We start from the raw sequence: 26,921 nt of genomic DNA on the forward strand, positions 1-26,921 counted from the left end.
TGAATCCTGGTTCTAACCAGTCTGAAGGGCAGCGCTCCCTGAGCTGGTTCCTGGGCCTCACCTGGTTCCTTTGTGCATCTGGGGTCCTTGCCTGGGCACGCTGGGAGGGGCTAGTCTCCTACAGATCAAGCTGTCCACTGGTGCCAGGTGAGGTCACCTCTCCCGGAGCCCTGAGGTTTGCACCCTGGCAACAAGAGAGGTAAAACACCATCTCCACCTCCTGGGTGCAAACAAACCCCAAGAAATGTAATGAGAGCAAGGTTTGCACAGAAAGTCGTGACATGAAGGCTTTTCTTCCCAGGAAGCAACTTTATTTGTGCCAGCCAGGCTCAGTGGATTCGTGCCTGAAAGACTGAGCCCTGAGCGGAGTGGGGTGTAGCCTTTTATACAATTTCTACTTCTTTGTCTCCCGTACATGGTAACATACAGACATACAGTCTGATTGGGCGTTCTATGTTACAGAGTCATAAGGAAGGTCATGTACATGTACATAGCTAGGTTGCCTTCCCTTGTCTTGAGGTTTTTGTCACATTCCTTAGGGAGGGGCTCTACCACATTGCGACTGCCATAACAAATTACCACAAACTGGGTGGCTTAAAACAACTGAATTTTACTTTCTCATAGTTCTGATGCCGAGGAAGACAAAAATCAAGGTTTTGGCCAGTTTCCCTCCCTTAGGCTCTGGGGTAGAGTCTGTCCCTCACCTCTTCCAGCTTCTGATGGCTCCAGGCATTCCTTGGCTGGTGGTCATGTCACTCTAATTTCTGATCTTGTGGTCACATTGTTACCTCCTCTTCTTTCTCAAAACTCCCACTACTTCTCTTTTATTAGGTTATCTGTGACTGCATTTAGGGTCCACCCAAGCAATCTAGGATAAGTTCTTCCTCTCAGGACCCTAAATTTAATCACATCTTATACCATATAATATTCTCAGGTTCTGGGGATCAGCATGTGAACCTATTTTTTGAAGGGGCCACTAGTCAGCCCACAACAGCCCCCTAACCTTCTCTGCCCTGCTCTGTGCCCTATGAAGCTATTACTGTGATGACATGATTTGGACTCCTCAGTGCACTGGCTCGCTGTTGGGTTTGGCCAATGGGAGGCATCAGCAAGTATCAGAGGGTAGGGGGGAAAAAGGGGTTGAGGTATTTCTTCTTTTCTCCCTGCTTTAGCACCATGGTCTGGCAGCAGCCATTTCCCATCATAGATATAACCTCCTTCGGGACTCCTACAACACTAATTTGGTACCCTTGTCTCTCTCTCTCTCTCTCTTTTAAGTAGCCTCCACATCCAGCCTGGAGCTCAATGTGGGGCATGAACTCATGACCCTGAGATCAAAACCTGAGCTGAGATTAAAAGTCGGATGCTTAACTGACTGAGCCACCTGGGGAACTTCCCAGGTCTCTTTAGCTTTAGACAACGTTTCCCTTGTCTCTTTAGCCCTGGGTTTCCACTGTTGATAGTCCTCAAGTGCTTCAGTATTCCTCTTAAGTTCCTAAACCCTGCCTACATCCTTGTAAGTATGTCTTCATCAAATTATTTTCAAAACCCTAGCTGAGTGTACCTTCAGTTTCCTGCCACGATCTTGCCGGATATAGATATGAGGCAAAAATTTAATTTACAGAACAGACAGACTCAGGTTGCCTTAATCTAAGTTTAAGTAATGACAAGTGGGAACTGGAAGGTGATTCAGCACACAGTACAGTCATAGCAGCTGGGTTATCTTGTGGCCTCTTCCATAGTAAATATCTGTTGCTCTGTACTCTGTCAATTATTGGTACTCTCTGCTTCTGCTGCCCTTGCTACGAAGAACTTTCTATTCTTTTCTCTATCTCACAGCTTTTACTGCCTCATGGTTTCTGCTGCCATGTGACTTCAGTTTTCTTCCCTCCTTCTGTGTCTTTTAGCTTCTGCCCATTGCTAACTGCTGACTCCCTCTCTGTATTTCATAGTCAACTGTCCCAAAGGACCTGACTGGTTTGGCTGCTCACCATCAAGGACAGACAATTGGGCAGAGCTTTCTTGGCAACCATCACATCATCATAGGTTTATTGTCCTAGATCAGGGGCCTGCTCCTAGAATAAATGGTTTTGTTTGGAATGGCAGAATAAGTTGGTAAATAATTTGGTTTCCTGTCTATTAGAAACCCAAAGGGTGTTAAGGATGTGGCAGGCATTCTGATGCTTTCAGGGGATTATCAAAACCCAGATGAGCTTCTGTTGTCCAGTTTAGGATTAAGCCTAGTTTTGAACTGTTGGTTCAGAGCCTTTTTATCCTTTTAATTATTTTTATTTTCTTCCAGATAAACTGCACCTTTGTGGAGGTAATACATGAATTCTATCAGTTATAGTGATGATATTGACAAAATTATTCAACGTTTTTTTTTTTTTTTTTTTTTGAGACAGAGAGAGACAGAGCATGAACGGGGGAGGGGCAGAGAGAGAGGGAGACACAGAATCGGAAACAGGCTCCAGGCTCCGAGCCATCAGCCCAGAGCCCGACGCGGGGCTCGAACTCACGGACCGCGAGATCGTGACCTGGCCGAAGTCGGACGCCCAACCGACTGCGCCACCCAGGCGCCCCAATATTGACAAAATTATTATCAGTTAGGATTATCTTCTAGAATGCACTCTTGGACCTTTGGTGTCTTGGCTTTGAGCCAAGAGAATTTAGGAAGTGGTGGTCCCATTTAGAGAAATTGACCCTGAAAATCTTAGCTTATGTTTTATAGAAAATAGAACTCAAGGGGCACCTGGGTGGCTCAGTTGATTAAGTGGCTGACTTCAGTTCAGGTCAGAGTCTCACGGTCTGTGAGTTCGAGCCCCGTTTTGGGCTCTGTGCTGAAAACTTGGAGCCTAGAGCCTGCTTTGGATTCTGGGTTTCCCTCTCTCTCTGCCTGTCCCCTACTGCTCTATGTTTCTCTCTCTCAAAAAATGAATAAACATTAAAAATACACTTAAAAAAAAAAGAAAATAGAACTCAAACCAAGAATTAATGCTTGTTTTATTTAGGAGATGCAATCCCAGGGCAGCAAGAGTGAGAGAAAAAGGGAAGAAAGACAGAGAAAGATGGGAAACAATGCAAGATGATGTTTGAACAAACTGCAGAGACAGTAGGCATGTCTGCATGTCCGTGCAGAATACCTCCAGATGCTATGTGCTGGAAACATGCTCAGGTAAGTGCTTGGGAGGGAGAAAGGAAAAGGAATCCATCTTTGTGATTCCCTCCCATGTCCTAATTCCCACTGATCAAGATTTACCACACCAGGAGTAACCTTCCTCATACTTCTAGTTTATATGATATGTTCCCCTTGTTAGCCTCTCAGCAAGCCACATACTCTACAGTATGGCCTTTAATCCTGGTTGGGGAGTACAGAGAGAAGCCCGAAATTCATGGTGTGAAGCTGGCAAGCCTGGTCACGCAGTGGCAGTCAAGGTAGGGACCAGGCTGGGAAAGTGGCAGATAAGTCCGGCCTTAGGTTGGGGGCCTACCTGGGCCCAAACAAAGCAAGGCAGCTGCAGCAGTGGCAGAGACAAAATAAGTGACAAAATGATAAGAGAATCTGATGAGGCACATAAGATGTGTCTGGTATACTCAACATTAGAAGGAAGGTTAAGGCTGAAAGTTGCAGCTATGACCAAAAGGCAGTTGGTGGCTGGGGGGCAGGGAGGCACCTGGGTGGCTCAGTTGGTTAAGAGTCCGACTTAGGCTCAGGTCATGATCTCACTGCTCCTGAGTTTGAGCCCCGCGTCGGGCTCTGTGCTGACAGCTCAGAGCCTGGAGCCTGCTTCAGATTCTGTGTCTCCCTCTCTTTCTGCCCCTCCCCTGCTTGTGCTCTCATGCTCTCACGTGCTCTTTCTCTCTCTCTCTCTCAAAAATGAATAAACATTAAAAAAAATAAAAACAAAACAAAACAAAAAAACAAAAGGCAGTTGGAAACTCAGAACTGGGACTTCCTCCAGAAAGACAGTATTTTGAGGGTTATAGAAGGAAACACCAGAGAGAATTATATTCCCAGACAGCATAGAATAAAGGAGTAGGAACATGGGCGTTGGAGACAGGCAAAGCTATGCGTAAGTTGCAGCTGTGTGTGACCTTGAGCAATTTACTTAACCTTATTAAGCCTTAGTTTCTTCATCCATAACTGGGGATGATGATACTATAGAGCTCATGCTTCTAAAGCATTTGGCACAGTGCTAGGCATACAGTAAATGCTGAATAAACTGTGGCAATTATGATCATTAATATCGTTCCTGGATGACTATAATCTTCCCAGTGCTCTCTCTTCTCCAGACTGACTCTGCCAGTGCTGGTCCTAAGTGGAGCAGCATGGGTGGCTCATGCCTAAGTCCTTTAAATACTCTCAAGGGCAGCTGCCTCTGGATCGTCCAACACCTGAGGTCATGGCACCCCTGTGCAGGTTGGTGGCCTCCTACAGAGTGCTGATACATTCAGCCCCAATAAAGTAGTATCACAACCCATTATTTTTGGTACCTAGGTAGTTGGGAGATTGAGACCCAAGTTGGGCTTCGAGCTGGGCATGGAGCCTGCTTGAAATTCTCTCTCCTGATGCCCCTCATCTACTCACTTTCTCTCTCTCCCCCCCCCCTCTCAAAAAACAGAATAAAATAATGTACGTAAAACAGTATACTCAATAAATGACAGGTTGGTTTATTATTATTTTTTTTAATGGCTGTACTTTAGGAATGGAGAATGACTTTTCCCATAGGAAACAATCACATAGCCTCCCCAGGGAGAAAAATATAAGCCCTGATTTATTGGGACAGCAGAGGTAGGTCCTCTGGGATAGATTAGTGGGGGTAGTCACATTACAATTTAATAAAGAATTTTAGGGGCGCCTAGGTGGCTCAGTCAGTTGAGCAGCCAGCTTTAGCTCAGGTCATGATCTCATCACGGTTTGTGAGTTCAAGCCCTGCATTGGGCTCTGTGTGGACATCTCAGAGCCTGGAGCCTACTTCAGATTCTGTATCTCCCTGTCTCTCTGCCCCTCCCCTGCTTGCATTCTCTCTCTCTCTCTCTCTCTCTCCCTCAAAAATAAATAAACATTAAAAATTTTTTTAAAATAATTTTAAATTTAATTAAAGTTTAAATCCTTACTGTGCTTTTTTCCTTAAGAGTTGACTTTATGGATTCTCACTAGCCAAATTTGAAACAATCATATCACCAAAATTTTGTTGTATGACTGTATAAAAATGATGGTGTATAAAAAGAAAAAGCCACACATTCAAAGTGATTAAAAAGGGGGAGGAGAGAAGAGATGGGAAAGAAATAGGAAAATAAAACCTTCTCTTTTACAGAAGAATGCCAGCTAATAAATGTTAAAGAAATGATGAGGCTTAAGAAAAACAGTTATGCAATCCCCAATGTAAGAACTCATTCAATCAAGGACTATGAGTGGATGATAAAACCTTGAGTGAAAGGTTGATGGGTGTTATGGGTTGTATTATGTTTCCCAAGAAAGGTATGTTGAAGTCCTACCCCTAGGACCCTAGAATGTGATGTTATTTGGAAATAGGGTCATCGCATATGTAATTAGTTAAGATGAGGTCTCTAATCCAGTATGACCGGTGTCCTTTTAGAAGATGGTCATGTGAAGACACAGAGACACAGGGAGAAGGCCATGGGAATATGGTGGCTGATGTGAAGTGCTGCCGTTGCAAGCCAAGGAATGTCTGGGCTACCAGAAGCTGGAAGGGGCAAGGAAGAATTCTCTTCTAAAGTTGCACAGGGAGCCCTGCCGACACACTGTTCTTATACTTCTTGCCTTCAGAACTATGAGACAATAAATTTCTGTTGTTTTAGCCACCCAATTTGTGGGTACATCCTTACAATAGCCCTAGGAAACTAAAAACAGTGGCTAACAGAATAGACACAGGATAGCAGTGCACCAAAGCAGCACCCACGTATATGAAAGATATGGTTTTCCAAAGGAGAGCTGTCAGTTACCGCTTAATCAGGTATCAAACTTAACATCACTAATAGTGGGACAAGCTGACATTATGTGCCTCCTGATATGATGCACACAATCATATGTATATGATATGTGTATGTGTATCATATGTGTATGATAAGGTACACAATATCACTTTGATCGACTGAATGCAATAGACCCAGATTCTTTCCGTCCCTATCCACACCCCTTTTAATGTGACTTTGCAGCAACTCCCATCAAGAGGTAGAGTTTATTTCTCTACCACTTGAATATAGGCTGGCTTTGTTATCTTTGTTGGCCAACATAATGCAATTGAAGTGACAGAGTGCTGGTTCTAAGCCGAGGCCTTGACAGACATTACATACTTCCACTTTCTTTCGGATCCTTCCTCTTCCATGAGAATAGGCCAGGGCTAGCCTGCTAAGTGTGATCAGTTAATGGAGCTGAGCCCAGTCATCCTAGCTGATGTCATCCTAGACCAGCAAGCCCCCAATCTGCCAAATGACTGCAGATCCATGAATGAGTCCAGCCAAAATCAGTTTAGCCCAGCCCAGATCAGCAGAACTACCTAGTCAATGGCTGTTAATAGAATGCCACTGAGTTTGGGGGTGGGTTGGTATGCAGTAGTAGCTAACTATTACAATGATCTAAGTAATATTCTTGCCAAATATGTTCAAATGGAAACTAACCATGAGGAAACAATTAGAAAATCCTGGAGCATGGGACATTCTACATTACAACTGGCCTGGGTATTACAAGTCAGTGTCATGAAAAACAACAGTGAAAAAGTGAGTAGACTGTTCTAGATAGACTAGAGAGGTTTTTTAATCTTAATACTAGTTGAGATTAAACATTTTGAATCAGCTAATTCTTCATTGTGTGTGTGTGTGTGTGTGTGTGTGTGTGTGTGTGTGTTGGGGGGATTGTCTGTGTATTATAGGATACTTGGCAGGAATCCATGGTCCCTATCCACTAGATGCCAGTAGCACCCCCAGTCATGACAATGAAAAGCTGGATGTTCACCTTGGCACCCTGGACTAGAGACAGAATCAAATGTAATGTATGGACCTTGTTAAGATCTTAGATCAAACAAAAAAAGATGGCCATAAAAGACATTTAGGACAATTAGAGAAATTTCAATGTGGAATTAAAGATATTGAATCATTAATTTTCCTAGGTCTGAAAATGGCATTGCATTTATGTGGGATAATGCCTTTATTTTTGGGAGATGTATACTGAATTATTTTAGTGAACCATCATAAAGTATTCAACTCACTTTCAAATGCTTCAATGCATAAAAATGTGTATTTATAGAAAGAGACAGCAGAGATGACAAAATGTTAACAATTGGTGAATCTAGGTGAAGAATATAAAGGCAGTCATTGTGTCATTCTTGTGACCTTTGAAAATATTCAAAATAAAAAGTTGGGAATAAAAAAAGGAGTCCATCTCACCTCCATTCCCTAACTCCTTAACTAATGTGATACAAAGAGTAGGCTTATAGTAAATGAATCTCGGTGCTCATTCTGCATTGCGTGGACAATGAGCTAGCTCAAACCAGGTATGGGGAGGAATGGAGCCTGAGGAAAGGGGTTTCTCCTAGGCTGAGGAGCTGTCCACACGCTCAGCTTCCCGTGGGACCACTGGCTTTGCTTATGTTAACATCCCATGGGCCCAAAAGTCTAGATGCTGGGCAGTTTGTGTGTTTCCCAGGCGACCCTGGTAAATAGCTGGCACTAACATCCAGGCTGCCTAATGCCAAGACAGTCTGATTCTTCCTTTCACTGATAAGGCTTACTCTCACACTTACCTGTTCTATACAAAGAAAAGATCAAAAGAGAGGCAGAGTTCCCTTCCCTGGAACACAACCCATTCCGTGAGGTCAGCAGGTCAGCCAAGGACAATAAGAGGATCTTCCCTTCTCTTAATGACCTTGACTTTGTAAGTTTCTTCTTTCCATAGTAAAATCCAATTGTTTAACCTATACTATATGACACAGTGGAATTCAAATCAAGCCCTGATACATTAAAGTGGTAACTACAAAGAGAACCATCATACAAGAGGGCTAATATTTAAAACAGAGACAAAACTCAGAAACCAAAAAAGGAAAATGTTGATAAATGCTTTGGTATAAAACATTTAAAACTTTCATATGGTAGGGGTGCCTGGGTGGCTCAATCAGTTAAGCATCCAAGTTTTGATCTCAGCTCGGGTCTTGATCTCAGGGTTGTGAGTTTAAGTCCCGCACTGGGCTCTGTGCTGGGCATGACGTCTACTTAAAAATAAAATTAAATTAAAAAAATAAACTTTCATATGGTGAAAACTAATATGACAACAGTGATAACACGAAAACACTGTAAATAGAACCAAAGGACAAATGGCACAGAAGAAAAATTATTTGAAACCCAAGAGAAAAAGTGCTTATTTATTATATAAAGAAAGCTTAACAGTTTTATGAGGAAAACTGAAAAACGGGCAAAGAATATGGCCAATTATTTTATAAAGTAAGTATGGCAAAAACTACTCAGGGGAGAAAACACAACTCCATTAGGGCTTACAAAGTGCAAATCACAACAATGTGATACGATTTTACCTATGAGATTGACAAAAAGTTGCAAGTTTGATAAAACTCAGTTTTAGCAAGGATATAAGTGAACTTGTACTGTTGGTAGAAATGTGTTCTGAACAACTATTTTGGGGTTACAATATGGAAACATCTAATTCAATCTTAAATGTACATATATTTTGACCTAGCAATTTCACTTAAAGGAATTTACTCTACAGATAGAGTCATACAAGTTCCCAATGATTCATGGAAACATTGGCTATAATACCAAAAAGTGGAAATGATTTAAAAGTTCCTCAATGGAGCAATGGTTAAATAAATTATGGCATATCCAGTGATTAAAAGATCTTGGAAGATCTACATGTATTGACATGGAAATATTTCTGACATATTATTAAATGAATGAAGCAAGGTATGGGTGTTTAGGAAAAACCCAGTCTTCTTCCCGTGTGTCTCCTTTGCTTTCACACTACCACCACACTCACAATACTCTGATACTAGATATGTGGGAGTTTTTCCCATGCCAACTAATTCTCTGTGACACCAGCTGGGTATCCTGCAATTTAATTCAATTCTGGCCCTACCTATAGATAGAGTAAGGTCCCACAGGTTAGGGGCTCAGTCTCGTGTGATTGCTCCTGACGTCAGGTGCCATTCTCAAGTAGTAAGTCCCTACGTTATTCACAACTTCTGTCTTGGCTACAAATCAGAGTTTCCCATGACCTCTTAACCCTTTGGATTCGATTACTTGCTAGAAGAGCTCACAGAACTCAGGGAAACACTATGTTTGCCAGTTTATTATATTATAAAGGATAATGTAAAGGATATAGATGAACAACAGCCAGATGAAGAGATACATAGAATGAGGTCTGGGAGGGTCCCAAGTGCAGGATCTTCTGTCCCGAATGAGTTGGGTGGGCTGTGTCAACCGCCCATTAACTGGATGTGTTCACCAATCTGGAAGCTCTCTGAACCCCATACTATTGGGATTTTCATGGAGGCTTCAACATGAAGGCATCATCAATTATTAACTCCATTTCTAGCCCTTCTCCCCTCTGTGGAGAGTGAGGGGTGGGGCTGAAAATTCCAAGCTTGTAATCATGGTTTGGTCTTTCTGGGGATCAGCCCCCATTCAGGAGCCATCCAGGAGCCCACCTCACTGGAACAAAAGACACTGCCAGGAAATCAAAGGGATTTAGGAACTTGTGTCAGGAAGTGGGATCAAAGACCAAATATTAGAACAAAAGATGCTCCTGGTGCTCTTATCACTTAGAAATGTACAAGGGCCTTAGGAGCTCTGTGCCAGGAACTGAGGGGTTAGAAACCAACATGTATATTTTCTATTATCTCACAATAGGACACTGTATATTATATGACCTGCTTTGTATAAAAATGGTGTATATATTATATATGCTTATGTGGAAAGAATACACAAATAGTTAACAGTGCTTATCTTGGGATAAGAGTGAGATTTTTCTTTCCATTTTAAACTTTAAAAAATAATTTTTAAAGAGAGAATGTATACAAGTAGGGGAGGGGCAGAGAGCGAGAGAGACAGGGGATCCCAGAGAGAGAGTGGGGCAGAGGATCTGAAGCAGGCTCTGTGCTAACAGCAGAGAGCCCAATGCCGGGCTGGAACTCATGAACAATAAGATCCATGACCTGGGCCGAAGTCAGCTGCTTAATCAACTGAGCTGCCCAGGTGCCCTTCCCCTTTAAACTTTTTTGAAGTTTGAATTTAGTTGGTGTCTCACTTTTACAATGAGAAAAAAAATACACAGATTGTGCCTTGAAACATCTTTCAAAATGTCAATCAGTACCCCTTCTGATACTTTTGTAGAAAAAATATTTTAATTACTGAAACAGGATGAGGCTGTGTGTAGGAAGCATGATTTTAGCTGGGGATATGCAAATATGCAAATAATATTGATCCATTGCAATCAGTTGTGTGATTTTTAGACCCTGGGAAGGTTGGATCAGGGCAGTTACTAACTTTCTTAAGTACTGGTCATTCACCCTTTTTAAATTGGCCAGGCCAAATCTTCTGCAAGAAGACTTCTACTAGAACACGACAGTAGCCCAGCAAGGAAAAAACAACGTGGCGGGAAATTTTCTTTCTCCCTCTTCCTTTTTCCCTCTCTCCTGAGTTTCTTCAGGGACATGGAATTAAAGACATAAACATGATCCCAAAGCACCAATGATACAGCGAAAAGTTTCAAAGATGCTTGGATAATTCTTGTTCTTTGTAAATGCACCGTATCTGTGTCTGGCTGATCCTCTTTAAAATACCCAAGGTACTAATCTGAGAGGACAGCCTCTATCAGGGGAACATTTTCTGTTCCCAGTGAAGTGGCACATTCAGTTCTTGGTGCAGGCTCACTTAATTCCTATTAGTCATTTCACAGCTGTATCTTGGGAAGAGAAAAATCTCAAATACTTTTGGCTGATTTCACTAAACTAAAAACAAGACCTTTCCTCTTTTCTCATAGTTCCCGCTTGTTTACAAGTTTCAAGTCAATCTTTGTCTATCTTTGTGGATATTTCTCCTAAATGTTTTAGTTGTCTGCTGGTCTATCTATCCTGTTTCCACTCTACTTGTGTACCCAGAATTGTTGCCGTAACAGAGCAGGTAGATGTTGGGTTACCCACCCAGTTTGTCATTGAATGGGTGGTACAATTTTTGTTTGGTGGCTTCTGATTCTAAGGTTGTTCAGGGACACGGCTTAAAAGCATAGGTCAACTACCAAGCGAGACACTGGAGTTGATCAAGGTTTGTCTGTTATTTTTTAGGTTGTTTAAGGACATTAGATGAATGCACAAATTTGTTATTGTAGAGTTGCTATGAATACTGAGGATGCACATACGGGATTATTATTGCAGGTTGATTTGTGACAGCTGGCCCTGATTTACGTATTTCCTCAAGAAGATACTTTGAACAATTATTTAAATGCCTCCTCTCTGCAATTACAATAATAATGATAATGATGATTTTGCAACTGAATATGCAATTCAGGGCGCATACACTCAACTACTGTTTTTAGCTTGTTTCTCTTTTTAAGGTGGTGTCAGCTACTGCTGTCCGGATTGTTGAAGAACAAAGAACCATTTTTGTATTGAGGGTCACTGAACTACATGACAAAAGTAATCTTAGGTCAATAAAGGAAGTTATAAGAAAAATAATTATTTATAGTTAGTATTTAAAGAATGCTATGAGCAAGTTTTTTTTTCTTTCTTTTTCCTTGGAGAGACATATATAGCATTTTCAGAACTTAATTGCTTTCATTTATTGAAGTAATTTCTATGCCCAACGGGGGGGGGGGGGGCTCAAACTCACAACCTGGAGGTCAAGGGTCACATGCTTCAGTGGCTGAGCCAGTCAGGAACCCCACGACTTATCTGCTTTTAAAGTTAACAACAAATACCTGATTCAGTAATTATAAATATCTGACAACGGTTTTATTCTATAGCATAGTCCATTAAGGAGCAGCAAGCAGAAAAGATGATGAAACAGAGGAGAGAGGTCTGTGTTGTGGGTAAGGGGGACAAAAGACAATGAAGAGTGAAAGGAGTCAAGTCAGATGCAAAAGGAACGGAGAGATGCAGAAGGTAATGAAAGATAAACAAGGGGTAAGAGGAATAGGACAGAGAGTCAGTGGTAGCATGGGAGAGGAGTGAAGGAGATAGGTAGGAAGAGAGGGGAAGAGAAAAATGGGTAAAGAAGGAGGAGAGGTGGGGCACCTGGGTGGCTCAGTCGGTTGAGCGTCCGACTTCGGCTCAGGTCATGATCTCACAGTCTGTGGGTTCGAGCCCCGCATCAGGCTCTGTGCTGACCGCTTGCTCAGAGCCTGGAGCCTGCTTCAGATTCTGTGTGTCCGCTCTCTGCCCCTCCCCCGCTCACGCTTTGTCTCACTCTGTTTCTCAAAAATAAATAAATGTAAAAAAAAAATTTTAAAAAGGAGAGGAAAAAGACCTAGTATGGGGGATTTAAAAAAGCATTTCTGTTTGCTTTTAGGATGAATGTGGGGTCTCTAGAGCATGGCGTTTACACTGGCATCACCTGTTATCAATTCTCCCTGAAACACAACTTTAAGTACCAAATACTTTTCATTGTAGACCTGGTGGACAAGGTGGGAAAGTTAAAATGGGAATCTTACGACTAAGTGGAGGTCCAAACTAGCTGCCATTGCTGCATCTGGTTTCCTGATGCTTACTTCTCAAGACAAATTCCAAAGGGAGAAGGAGAGCTTAGCTGTCAGGTACCAACAGCTTCCTGTAAGCATAAGGGGGAAAAGTTCTCAACCTTGGCTGCACATAGAAATCTTTTGAGAAACTAAGCACCTGGCTGGCAGAACCAGCCCCAGCCAGCATCTTTGGTAAATAAAGCCACATCCATAATTTTAAGGGAAAGAAAAAAAGAGAAACCTTTTGAGAAACTTAATGTATCAATGCCTAGGTCCCACCCCTGATATGTAACTGTTTGGGGATGTGGTGTGGGAAGTTTTAAAAGCTCCCCATGTGATTCCAACATGCAGCCAAGAATGAGAGCCACTGCTCAGTGGCATCTCTCTGAAAATGCTCACCAGAGAATCCCATTATAATGCTGGTTATTTTTTGGGCTCTTAGAGCAGTGACCTGAACATGAAATTGCATAAAATTAGGCCAAAGGCCAGATGTTCTTGACCTTTGTGCTCTACATTTAGTAAGTGGCATTGCTGGAAGTTGGTTGTAGAGGTGGAGGGACAGGAAATGATTTTGAGCTTATTTGGAAATATACAGGAAGAAAATAAATGAAAATTATCAATGTAAGGTCTCTATAAAAATTTGCATTTGAGAAATGATTTGGTCCTGTTCTAACAGTATGAAGGCATCTGGTGTCTCTCTGAAGACAAACTTCAGTTGACCTCCTCCGACTGATCTGAGATGTTGGGGAACCAGGAGAACTGGTTTGCTTCTTTTGTGTACTGTGCAGCTCAGCCGAGTCCCTTGTCCCACGACATCCCTGTTCCCTTACTCTCTGACCTGCTCTGCATGCTGGATCTGGTTCTCTTTTCTAGTGCAGAACCACCTAGAACTCACTGTCACTATGCTCTTCTATTTTGGTCATTTTGTAGTTCTCTGTTTCAGCTAACACTGAAACTTATTTAACCCGATCATCAACTGTGCTGATGTCCTAACGCAGAAAACATAAAGAAGTCGTCCCCAGTCAGCCTGATCCTTTCATGTCAGGTGACATAGTACATATTTCCATTTAAAGTGGCTTTCTAGGGGTGCCTGGGTGACTCAGTCGGTTAAATGTCTGACTTCTGCTCAGGTCGTGATCTCACAGTTCATGAGTTCAAGCTTCGCATCAGGTTCTGTGCTATCAGCGCAGAGCCTGCTTGGGATCCTCTGTTTCCCTCCCAACCCCCCACTCACTCTCTCTCTCTCTCTCAAAAATAAATAAACAAAAATAATAAAGTGTCTTTCTGGATCCAAAGTTTCTTAACTCAGAAAGGGATTCTCATATGATGACTTTCATGTGAAAGGGGAAGAAGAGGTTGCCTTATAGACTCACAGGGGCTAACACCTGTAGGTCTAGTCTAGATGAGTCTACTATATTCTAGATAGAGCTTTAATTAGGAAAGATATTTGGCCTGTGTCCTTATGGAGATAATGCTACTGCTAACCACCACTATGGCCACTATTGTCACTTTGTATTTTATATTTATATGCTAATCCTTTCTGGCTACTTTGTATATTTAACCCATTTCATATTGGGACTAGTTGACTGTGACCTCCTTAATAAGCTAGGTATATTCCCAGCACCTGGCACATAGTAGGGGACCAGTAAGTATTTACTGAATAAATGGATGCAAGTTGAAGCAGTCCAGGTGATGAAGACCAGGACAAGGAGGTCATGAAGCAGGGAGGAAATGAGAGGAGTTACATTTTCTCTTTCGCAAAAACCATGTTGAGCTCCTGACGGTAACAATGGGACAGAAGCACTGACAGATCATGACTTAAGAATTCCCTTAACCTCAAACACTTCTTTTGCTTAAAAATTTTTTTAATTTATTTTAATTTTAATGTTTTTTATTTTAGGGAGAGCGTGAGTGGAAGAGAGGGGTACAGGGAGGGAGAGAGAGAGAGAGAGAGAGAGAGAGAGAGAGAATCTTAAGCAGGCTCCACACTCAGTGTGGAGTCCGAGGTGGGACTCAATTCCACGACCCTAGGATCATGACCTGAGGCGAAATCAAGAGCCCAACATTCAACCGACTGAGCCACCTAGGTGCCCCTTAACCTCAAACGTTTCTACCCAGAGGAGTAGGATAATTTTTTCTGAGCCTGTTTCACTTTTCCCAAAAGGACTTCTGGTTCCAAATACACCAGGAATCAGTGTTAATTGCTTTCTGAAATATTATTTTGTCAGCCTCATTTAGATGTGGTAATTTGCAAAGCAACCCCCAGCAGTTGACAGTTCATCCATAGCTGCGTGGTGTTCAGACATTTCCTGGGATTCCTGCCCACCTCCTGGCAGTGTTCGCCGAACCAGGATATGTGCTCACCTGGGATTACTTGGCTCCTGTAGCACTTGTTGTGTCTGGGATTTTTAACATTCTGAAAGGGCGAAGGCCCAAGCTTACTGAATCCAGAAAATAAAAGTACAGTAACTCATAATTTAAGAATTAGCAGGCACTTTACATCACTGCATCCATGCTAAGCTGATTGCTAGGAAACTGCAGCTCTGACAGGTTCGGTGACAAGGTCAGCTGGCTGGTAGCTGGGAGGCTGGGTTGAGACTCTATATTCTCTGTGTGGCACCAAACTGTGAGCTGGGGTTCTGCATTTACACCTGTGTGGATGTAGGTGTTTAAGTTCCTACAGCTGACCCTTGAATAACGTGGCTTTGACCCGCATGGGTCCACTGATAAGTGGATTTCTTTTTTTGATAAGTATAGTACAGTACTGTAAAGGTATCTTCTCTTCCTTGTGATTTTAATAATGTTTTCTTCTTTTTCTAGCTTACTTTATTGTAAGAATACAGCATATAATATGCATAACAGATAAAATATGTGTTAACTCACTGTTCATGTTATGGGTAAGACTTCCAGTCAACAGTAGGATATTTGTAGTTAAGTTTTTAGGGAGTCAAAAGTTATACATGGATTTTGGACTGCAAGAGAGTGGGGAGGGAGGTTGGTGCCCCTAACCCTGTTCAAGGGTCAACTGTATTTGTTTCTTTTTGAAGCTCTTTTCTCTGGCCAGAGACTTCCTGGTCCTCCTTCACACATGCTTCAAGGTCACAGTTCAGACCAAAGTGTTTACAAAAAAACTAGGCGTTTATGAGATGACGAATCATTGCCAGTTCCTGCATTCCCTGTGCCTCAGCTCCAACCAAGCCGAGCAAACCAAGGGAGGGATAAAGTGGTCTCTAATACCAGGAATTTCTAGGCTTGGATGCCAAGAGGCAAAAGGACGAATCCTGTCTGCTATCTCCAGCAGACTGAGGCTGTGGCGGCTGCTGCTGCCATCTCCTGGGAGCAGACAGACCTGAGCTTCACACCTGAAACTAGTCTCCGTGTTCACCTGTGACCTGGGAGGACAGAGGTCCCACCGGGGCTGGCAGAAGTTCCTTGTCCTAAAAAATAAAGGTGGTATCTCCTTACTTGCAAAGAGCTTACTTACAAATTTGCTTTCATCTTCCCCTTTTTGCAATGTTGTGCTCAAAGAAAGGATTCCAAACAAGAGCAAAATTGAAAAGAGTTAATATGGGAACCATGAGAGAACAGAAATAAGACTGAGACAGAACCATTAGTCGTGGGAATACATCACATATTCCTCTTGGCCTTCTGAATCCTGAATGCATACATTGAGAATTGGATAATAGGGCACATATGAGTTTGCCAAATCTTGACCTCCAAAAATCTGAGTTTACTTGCAGGATTGCTGTGAGGATTAATTGAGATAATGCATGCATATTCCTGGTATGCAAGAAATGCTCAATGGGAATTATTTTGGGGTAAATTCTAATCCCTATGATCATTTTCTTCATTTACTAGTCAAAAATGGATGGGCAGCCCCCATGCTTCTAATTCTTTCCAGTCTTCTGATCTATAGATGATCCCTAAGCAAACTCCTTTGATTAAAAAAAAAAAAATGTAATCATAAACTACATTATGGGCTGAATGGATGTATTCTCCTCAGATTTGTATGTTGAAGCCCTAATCTCCAATGTGTTGGTTTTAGAAAGTGGGGGCCTTTGAAAGGTGTGATTAGATTTCAATGAAGTCATGAAGGTGGAGCCTCTTGATGGGATTAGGGCCTTTATAAGGGGACGAGACCAGGGGTGCCTGGGTGGCTCAACTGGTTAAGTGATTGATGAGATCAAGCCCCACTAAGTGGGCTCTCCCACTCTCTGCCCCTTCCTCCCAAAATAAATAAATAAACATTAAGCAAGCAAACAAAAAAAGGGTGGGGGATGAGACCTTTACTCTTCTCTCTCAGCAATACAGCAATAAGGCTGCCATCTGCAAACTAGGAATAGGGTGGTAGACACCGCATCTACCGGTGCCTTGATTTTGGACTTCCCAGCCTGCGTGTGTGAGAAATAAATGTTTGTTGTATGAAAATTAATAAAGGAAAACCTCACTAAAGAAGACAGAGGGCAGACATACCGCTCAATGTCAGTTATAGGAAGAATTGTCCATTATAGACTCCCAACATAAGTGTCTATTACAGGCCCCAACAGAAGAATCATCACCAGGAAAGAATCATCAATTGCAGGCCCTAACAGAGAAAAGATGTATATTGTATCTTCTACAAGACATTGACTCCCTCTGCAACCAGCTAATGAGAAGTCATCACCCTGAACTCTTGCTTTTCTCCAATGGCCTTTCATTCAAAACAATCCTTCCGGACCTCCTCTTTCTTTCTTCTTCCTAAAATAACATCCCTCTCCTTTGTTTGTTGAACTTATGTATGGTTTTGCAGTAGCTTGCACGTCCTGAATTGCAATCTCTGCTATTTGCTATTTCTAAACTTTTTTTTTTAAGTTTATTTTTTGAGAGGGAGAGAGAGACAGACAGACAGACAGGGTGAGAATGGGGCAGGGGCGGAAAGAGACACACACGCACAGTATCTGAAGCAGGCTCCAGGCTCCCAGCTGTTAGCCTAGAGCCCGACGCGGGGCTCTAACTCATAAACTGTGAGACAATGCATGACCTGAGCCGAAGTCAGACGCTTAACTGACTGAGCCACCCAGGCACCCATCTGCTATTTCTGAGTAAACCCATTTTTTGCTGGCAAAATAACTTTTATTGTTAAGGTTAGTTTAAGCCACCCAGTCTATTATATTTTTGTTACAGTAGCACAGGCTAACTGTGGGTGTACTGTTGTAACAAACACCTAAAAGTGTGGAGGCAGCTTTGGAAGTGGATAATGGGTAGGGGCTGGAGTGGGGGGGGGGGTGGTGCATGATGGAAAAACTCAATATTGTTGTGAAGAGACTACTAAAGGTGATTTTGCCAAGGGCTCAGAAAGAAGAGAGCAGGAGAGAATGCCTTTTTTTTTTTTTTTTTTAGATAGTACATGAATAGAATGTTGCTAGAAATATGGACAGTAAAGGCCATTCCAGTTTCAGGCAGAAATGAGGAACAGGTTATTGGAAATGGGAGGAAAGGTGATCTTTGTTATAAAGTAGCAAAGAATTTGGCTGATTTGTAATCTTGTTCTTGTACCCTGTGAAATCTCAAGCTGAGATTTCTAAGCAAAGTGTTGAAGAAGTGGCTTGGTTCCTCCTGATGGCTTATTGGTGAAATAAGAGAGATATGAACTGATGATAGAATTTATGCAAAAAGGAACCAGAATTTAAAGCTTTGGAAAATCCTAAGACTGTCCACATTACAAAAAATGAGAAAGCATATTTAAAGAAACTAAAGGTACGGCTTACTGACCATTTGATAAAGAGATTAGCGTGGATATGAACCGTAGAACTAATCAGCCACCCCAGCAGGGATACTCCATTGAACTGAAGGGGATGGAGATGGATGGAATGAAGAAAGGCTGTTGGACGTCTTGCATTTTATAGGACTAGGACCACAGAGCTGTTAGGTTGGAACAAAAGCTATTCTTCAAGACAGGGAAAGAATGATCCTGAAAACAATTCGAGATCATTAGGGGTACCATCAGGGTTTCAAAAGAGAGGCTATCATCTGTTACAACAGGCCAGATGGCTTCCACCCACAGCTCTGGGGCGGGGCTACCCAGAGCCCCGGGGGGTGTGACCACCACCGGGTAGAGCTGGAGAGTGTTTCTCAGGCAAGACAGTAAAACAGTGGCCATCCCCAACTGGACCCCCTTTTGGGGGTCCAAAGGTGGTGCTAAAGGCAGCATGGGGCCAAAGGGGATTATTCTCAGGCTTTAAGCTCTCATTCAGTTTCCCTTGCTTTCATGGGACTTACCACCCCTTCCTTCTTTCCAATTTCTTTCTTTTGTAATGCAAATGTCTGTCTCTAGTCTGTCCTACCATCCTATTGTGGAAGCACTTAACTTGGTTTCACAGGTTCCTAGCTGGAGAGGAATTCTGCCTCAGGATGAGTCTCATCCATATTGGATTTAGATGATATTGTTATGCCCAGAATTCGTGATCCCCAAAGACCAGGGAGCCGAGTCCGATGCAAAAGCAAAGAGCCTTTATTCGAGCTAGCAGGAGCTCAATCCCCTACCTGCACCGATGCAGCGGTGAGATGCCGGAGAGAGAGCGAGTTTTAAAAGCACAAAGGTTTTATAGAGATCTAGGGGCAGTTGGAGGGGTGATGGTTGTGGCCTTAGCCGATTGGCTGGGGAAGGGTCAGAGTCCCGTTGTGCAGGTTGCCGGGCGTGGTTTGAACGGGAAGTTTAAACGGGTGAGCAGGAAGTTACTCAAGGGGAGGAGGCGTGGTGTGAGGTCTGAGCGGGAATTTCTTTCTGTGGTTTTCCTGGAAAGGGGGCCATGTCAGGGACATAGTCACTCAAGATGGAGGACACAGAACAAAATGGAGTCGGCCAGTCTAGGTTCACTCTTTCATTCCCCCCTTGTCATGTAGCTTGCAGACCCGATCATGGGACCGGCTGCATTTCTATTTTGTCCTCTTCTGTTATTAGGCCTTGTACTGAGCACGGAGGACCATTAGTTGGATGGCCCCCATGCGGTCCCTGACAAACTAGACCAGCCTGTTGATGATACAGGGTCCGAGGGTTACTAGTAGGAGCAGGATGGTGAGGGGTCCAAAAAGGGCCGAGATGAGGGTAGTTAACCAGGGAGACCAGTTGAACAAAGACTCGTACCAGGACTGAGATTGTTCTCTAACTTTCGTTTTTGTAACCCTTCCCTTATGAGGGCCATAGATTCTTTTAGGACCCCCGAGTGATCAACACAGAAGCAACATTCTTCCCCTAGGGCTGCACATAGTCCTCCTTGCTGCATGAATAAGTCTAATCCCCTTCAGTTTTGGAGTACTACTTCTGATAAGGAAGTAAGGGATTCTTATAAATGAGAAATTGATTTCTCAATTCTTTCTATGTCTAAGTCAATGGCTGCCCTTAGGGTTCTGTAGTTTTTGTCCTGGATGACGAGTGAGGATATTCCGGTCCCTGCCCCCACTAATCCCAGTCCCAAGAGCCCAGCCAGAGTTAGGGTTGTAATAGGCTCTCTCTTACTTCGGGGGTTAGTAGAGCCTAACCTGTTAAGTATTTTTTTCCCCGAATGGTACACTAGCTTGGGGATCAACTGCACGAGTATGCAGAAGCCTTCTTTCAAGGAGTTAAAGACTTGGGAGTGGACGCAGGGAGCGAGGCTACTGGAACAGGCCCACCATGCATTTTTGCAGGGGAAGTAGATACACTGTCTCCCTGGGGACTGTTAGGGTTTCATTACAGAGATGTGACTGCCCGGGGGGCACGTGGCCTATGCAAGTGCCCTGCCCTGTTACCGCCTGGAGGGTTAGTGTTGCAGTAGCCTGCTGCCATCTGCAGGAGCTAGAGTTGGAGGCTGTTGTATAATTGCCTTTAATGGCAATACCTTCGTAATATGGGGGCCGGACATCTAGACAGAGCCAACAGGACTTGGTCAGGTCGGGCCTAGAAGTGTTTAGTACCTGGTATGCTCCGACAACCGTGCTCCACAGGAGGTCTGCATCAGATAGTAAGTTGTGACCTGGGGCAGGAGATGCGGGTGACGCTCTGGTAGGGACAGGAGATATGGAGGGCTGTGTGGCCGGGGCCTGGGTGTTTCTGGGCATGGCCGCCCGGGCGGGGGCAGGTCAGGGAACTAGTACTTGGTTGGGTCCTACCCCCGTGGGGGACTGCTGGGCAAGGGGAGTCACTTGCATTCAGAGGGTAAATAATGTTCCCTTGTCCTTGGCTCCCAGCCTAACCCGGTCATATATCCTGAGTCCTCAGGTTTTTCCACTCTCCCATCCTGTTGTTTTTTCACCTTGGCTTGTAAAGGATATAACTATGGGATTACCGCACCCCCAGGCATATGGCAGTCAGGGGCCACTGGGCCGCTTTACCACGATGAGATCTCTGGTGCGTGGTGGGGTCCACCAGATGTGCCCCATCGAGACACATGACAAGGAGGCGCAAAAGTAGTCAGCCGCGTCCCTGCATGTGCTCGAGCAAGAGTAGCCGGGGCAGACGTAGAAATAAAGGTTCTGCGCATGGAATCCGGGGGCATATGGTGACAAGGGGAGCAGAGTTTGGAGGTCTATGTAAAGTTCTGGGAACCAAGTGTCCTTGGGGTGGCTCTGGGAAGTATGATTAAGTATCGTCCCTGAGCTGGTGTCTATGATCTGCTAGGTGATGTTTTGGGGGGTGTGGGGACTCTCGGCAGCATGAGCAGTGACAAGCAGAGCTAACAGTTACCAATATTAGGTGGGTCATATGCGTTGTAGCTTGAGCTTGAGCAGGTTATGTTGGTCCCGATTGACGGCCCGTTGCGTGACGAAGTCCTTCCGGATCGAGGAGGGGTCTGCTGGCCGAACGTGGGTGTGATGGACCTAGGTCGTGATGCCGTCTTTGAGAGCGGTGGGGGTTGTCAGCATCACGATGTAGGGTCCCTTCCAGCACGGCTCGAGGGTCTCTCGGCGGTGCCTCTTGACGTAGACCCAGTCTCCTGGCCTGTACTGATGAGGTGTCGGAGTAGGGCCAGCCTCGCAGATGGCACGGAGGCGCGGCCAAATGTCCTCGTGTGCCTTCTGGAGCCCTCTCAAGGAAAGAAAAAGTTCTTGATCTTTAAATTCAGCAAGAAGTTCAGCTCGAAGGTTTGGAACAATAGGGGGTGGCCTGCCAAACATGATCTCGTAGGGAGTAAAACCCAAGGTGTAAGGAGTGTTCCTAACCTGGTAAAGAGCACACGGTAGGAGAGTCACCCAGTCCCCGCCAGTCTCCATGGTTAATTTGGTAAGGGTCTCTTTTAGGGTTCTATTCATTCTTTCTACCTTTCCTGAGCTCTGGGGCCCATAAGCACAATGTAATTTCCAGTTTGCCCCACAGCCTTGGCTACTGCCTGCGTTACCTGCGAGATAAAAGCTGGTCCACTCTCTGATCCTATCATGGCAGGAAAAACAAACCTGGGTAAGATATCTTCTAGTAGCTTCTTAGCCACCGTCTGAGCCGTTTCATGCTTAGTTGGGTATGCCTCTACCCAGCCAGAGAAGGTGTCTGTAAATACTAAAAGATATTTATAACTATATTTTCCTGGTTTAACTTCAGTGAAGTCGACTTCCCATTGGGCTCCCAGTCTGGTGCCTCTGAGCCTGGTTCCTTTTTCATTTGATGTGGCTCTCGCGTTGGTGAGTTGGCAGGTCTTCCAGGCAGATACAGCTTGCTCTATTTTGGTGTCCTGTTGGTGAATCTTGATTCTGGCATGTTGGATAAGTCTTTTAATTTTCGGGCCCCCATGTGAGTAGACTAATGCATGTGCTCTAATACTGAGACTCCGAGCCGGTCTGGCAGCACGAGCTCCTTGTTAGGTGTATACCACCATCCCTTTATCTCCCGGGCCATGGGGAGTTTCTTGATCCTCTGTAACTCCTCCTGGGAGTATTTGGGCTGGTCTGGTAAAACTGGGTCTCCCGGGTCCGGTAGTTGTATGGTCATGGTGGGGACTGAAATAAGGGGACTTATTTGTAGGGGTAGTTGTATGGTCATGGTGGGGACTGCCTTGGCTGCCTGGTCAGCCTTTCGATTACCTTTAGCTACTGGGTTATCAGTTTTCTGGTGCCCTTGGCAATGGATAATGGTCAGCTTGGCAGGAAGCCATAAGGCCGTAAGCAGGTCAAGTATCTCCTGCTTATTTTTTATAGTCCGTCGTTCTGCCGTCAGTAACGCCCTCTTCTGATAAATTGCCCCATGAATATGAGCTGTGGCAAACGCATAACGGCTGTCTGTGTAGATGGTAAGCCATTTTCCAGCTCCCAGCATCAGCGCCTTGGTGAGGGCGATGAGCTCTGCTCGCTGGGCTGACGTTCTGGAGGATAGAGCCTCCGCCCATACGGTGTCCGTTTCGGTGACCACCGCTGCACCCCCATACCTGTGTCTGTCCCGCACAAAGCTGCTGCCATCAGTGAACCAAGTAGCCTTGGCATCGGGGAGGGGGGTCGGTCACATCCATCCGGAATCCATGTACTTGCTCTAGGATCCCCGCACAGTCATGTAGTGGAGCATCTAGGTCAGGGTTGGGCAGCAGGGTTGCAGGATTGAGGGCCGCACTGGGGTGGAACCATGTCCATGGAGGGTTGAGTAGGAGGCTCTGGTAATGAGTCATACGTGTGTTACTCATCCATCTTTCAGGAGGCTGTTTCAGGACCCCTTCAATGGCATGTGGGGTCGTGATCCAGATCTCCTGTCCTAGGGTCAGTTTGTCTGCGTCCTTGACTAGGAGTGCTGTCGCCGCAATAATTCTTAGGCATGGCGGCCAGCCGGCAGCCATTGTGTCTAGCTTCTTGGATAGGTAAGCCACTGGGTGGTTCCAGGGGCCTAAGGCTTGAGTTAGAACCCCTTTTGCTATTCCCTTGTGTTCGTCTACAAAGAGGTGGAAGGGCTTTGTAATGTCTGGCAGGCCCAGGGCTGGGGCACTTATGAGGGCCTTTTTTTAACTGAGTAAAGGCAGTTTCTTCTTTCTCAGTCCATTCAAATGTTTTCCCCTCTTTGGTAGCTTCATATAGAGGCCTGGTGATCTCAGCAAAACCCGGAACCCAGAGGTGGCAGTAGCCAGCCGATCCTAGAAATTCCCTTACTTCCCTTTGGGAGGTGGGAGTAGGGATCTTCAGGACAGTTTCTTTTCTGGCATCTGATAACCGCTGCTGTCTGCCCTCCAGGATGTATCCTACGTAACTTACCCTCTCCCTGCATATCTGAGCCTTTTTTGCAGATGCCCGGTACCCCAAGGCCCCCAGGGTAGCCAGCAGGTCCTGAGTCCCTTGCTCACAGTCCTTGGCCGTGTCCGCAGCAATCAGGATGTCATCTACATACTGTAGGAGGGTGAGGCCAGGGTGCTCCTTTCTGTACTCACCCAGGTCCTCGTGTAGTGCCTCGTTGAAGATGGTGGGCAAATTTTTGAACCCCTGAGGCAGCCGTGTCTAGGTGAGATGCCCGCTGTAGCCCTCCTCTGGATCATGCCACTTGAAGGCGAACAAGGGTTGGCTTTGGGGTGCCAGCGGCAGACTGAAGAAAGCGTCCTTTAAATCTAGTACAGTATACCAGACCCTGGAGGGTGCCAAGGAGCTCAAGAGAGTATATGGGTTGGGAACAGTTGGGTGTATGTCCGTGACCCTCTTATTTACTTCCCAGAGGTCTTGTAACGGTCGACAGTCATTTGTGTGAGGTTTTTTGACCGGCAGCAGGAGGGTGTTCCAGGCAGACTGGCAAGGAACTAGTACCCCTAGGCTTCATAGTCTCCGGATGTGTGGCTGGATCCCCCTTCTGGGCCTCCTGAGACATGGGGTATTGTTTGATCCTTACCGGACCTTCTCCTGGCTTGAGCTCTACCAGGACCGGGGTCCTGTGAGCAGCTAGTCCCATTCCCCCTGTCTCTGCCCAAACCGATGGGAATTCTTGTAGCTATCTGTCTATATTATCCTCTCTCGGGAGCGCCTCCTGGTGGAGGCGGTATTCATCCTCTAGTTTCATGGTCAGGACCTGGATGGGGTGGCCCTTGCCATTGGTGACCTGAGGCCCCCCTTGTCTGAAAGTTATCTTAGCTCCAATCTTGGTCAGTAAGTCCCATCCTAACAGCGGGTAGGGGCATTCCGGTATTACCATAAAGGAGTGGGATACCCGTCCCGTCCCCACATCTACCATTCTTCAGGTAGTCCATGAATACTGGCTCATACCAGTTGCCCCTTGTACCCAGGACTTCTTGCTGGCTAGCTTTCCTAGTGGGGTGTGGAGGACCGAATGTTGCGCTCCAGTGTCGACAAGGAAGTCAACAGGGGTCCCCTCCACTTTAAGAGTTACCCTGGGCTTGGGGAGAGGATCCGAACCCCGACTTCCCTAATCACTCAGTTTATCTAGCTCTAAGACTTTTACTCGATCAGTCTTGCTTCCCTTCCTGCCGGCCTTTTTCGGACAAACTCGGGCCCAATGCCCTATCTCCTTGCAGTATGCGCACTGATCTTTCTGCAGCCTCTGCGTTCCACCCCCCCCTTGGTGGTTCCTTTACCTCCTCTTGAGTCATCTGCCAGCTGCCAGAGACGGTGGTCTCATTCCTCGGGGGAGTCAGCAGTGGTAGCTAGTAGTATTCTGGCCAGGTCTCGAGTCTGCTTACTGCTGGCAGCCGCCATGGCTCGAGCCTGCTTGTCCTCAGGAGGCTCCCGGTTATTATATACCTTTTCGGCTACTACCAGTAAGTCCTGCAGACTTTTTTTCTCCTAGTTTATCTATTTTCTGTAATTTTCTCCTAACGTCTATGGCCGATTGGTTTACAAAGGCCATGATAACAGCTGCCTTGCTTTCTGGAGCCTCTGGATCCATGGGGGTATAGGTACGGAATGCCTCCATGATCCGTTCTAAAAAGGCAGCTGGAGACTCATCTTTTTCCTGTTGCACATTTCCTACCTTGGCCAAACTGGTTGGCTTCCTAGCAGCCATTCGGAGACCCCCCATTAGAGTCTGGCGGTAGACCTGGAGCCTCTCCTTACCTTCTGCCGTGTTGAAATCCCACTTGGGCCGAGTTAAGGGGAAGGAGGCATCTATCTGAGCCTGGTTGGTGGTGGGATTCCCGTCTGCGCCCAGAACTAGTTTTTGGGCTTCATTGAGGATTTTTTCTCTTTCCTCAGTCCTGAACAGGACCTGCAAAAGCTGCTGGCAATCGTCCCGCGTGGGCTGATGGGTAAAAAGAACAGAGTCTAATAAATCAACAAGCCCTGCCGGTTTCTCGGATAACTTAGGATTCTGAGCTTTCCAATTGTAGGGGTCACTAGTGGCGAAAGGCCAATAGTGATGGGGCTGATTCCCCTCCGCGTCTGGGAGTCCGGTGGCTCGCAGGGGCAGAATAGTGGGGTCGGTGGAGGAGGCGGATTGCTGCCTCTGAGCCCTTTGTCTGGTAAAGGGCGGGCTTCCCACTGGAGCGTTTCCACCTCCCGCTCTTGGAACAGCGTCTGCCTTCTGCCTCCCCCGGAGGGGGAGGATGGTGTTCTTCCAGCATCCTAGGGGGGTTATATGGGGGAGAAAAAATTAATTCTTCAGTCCCCCCTTGTAGGACAGGGTAGAGGGGTGCTGAAGGCTGGGTAAGACTTTTCTTGTTCTCCTTCTTCTCTGTCCCCTGCAAAACAAGAATGGGTTTTGGCTCCAGAGGGCATGGGGCTAGGAAGGGCTTAAGCCAAGAGGGTGGGTCTTCTACAAGGTCCTGCCAAGTGATAATGTAAGGGAGCTGATCAGGATGGCCTGTCTTAGGCCGAGAGATGATACCCCTGACTTGGTGGATGGTAGGGAGGTCGAAGGTTCCCTCTGGCGGCCATCCAACATTGAAAGCTGGCCACTCGCTAGAACAAAAAACCTGCCACCAACCCTTTTGGACTTCCACACTGAGGTTGTTAGCTCTTCCCCTGACATCCTTAAAGTGATCAATTGTTAATACTTAGAGGAGTAGTCTGAGTCTGTCCCATAATGTCCGTCCAGTAAGTCCACAGAACAAAACAAAGAAACACAGAGACAAACAGAGGGCCCATAGAAACAGTCTTCCAACTCCATGGAAGCAAAACTGAAAGCTAGACGACGGCCTCACACCGACCGGCGGGAGCGACCTGCCTCTTCTCAGACCTTTGAGGGGAATCCATGTCCCTCCAGAAGGGGGGATCGGAACGTCTTCTGAAACTCCCAGCCCGTGGTCCTCCAGTGCATCCACTTAGACCATGCCGGGCACTACCAGAATTTCAGAAATGA

At 45.3% G+C, this 26,921-nt stretch overlaps 1 protein-coding gene and 1 long non-coding RNA gene across 3 annotated transcripts in view; one reads left to right on the forward strand and one right to left on the reverse strand.

Moving 5' to 3' along the window:
• LOC122234825 overlaps window positions 1–26,921 on the reverse strand; it is a 57,182-nt gene that overhangs the window by 22,815 nt on the left and 7,446 nt on the right. The gene's annotated exons all lie outside the window — the stretch shown is intronic.
• The window catches only part of MKLN1 (muskelin 1), a 214,106-nt gene continuing 190,223 nt past the window's right edge, over window positions 3,039–26,921 (forward strand). Inside the window, exon 1 of the mRNA XM_007076283.3 lies at window positions 3,039–3,175. Coding sequence (XP_007076345.1) covers window positions 3,150–3,175 — 26 coding nt within the window. The 5' untranslated portion in view covers window positions 3,039–3,149. The remainder of the gene's footprint in view (window positions 3,176–26,921) is intronic.

This window comes from Panthera tigris, chromosome A2 (assembly GCF_018350195.1).
Source record: "Panthera tigris isolate Pti1 chromosome A2, P.tigris_Pti1_mat1.1, whole genome shotgun sequence".
Lineage (NCBI taxonomy): Eukaryota > Metazoa > Chordata > Mammalia > Carnivora > Felidae > Panthera > Panthera tigris.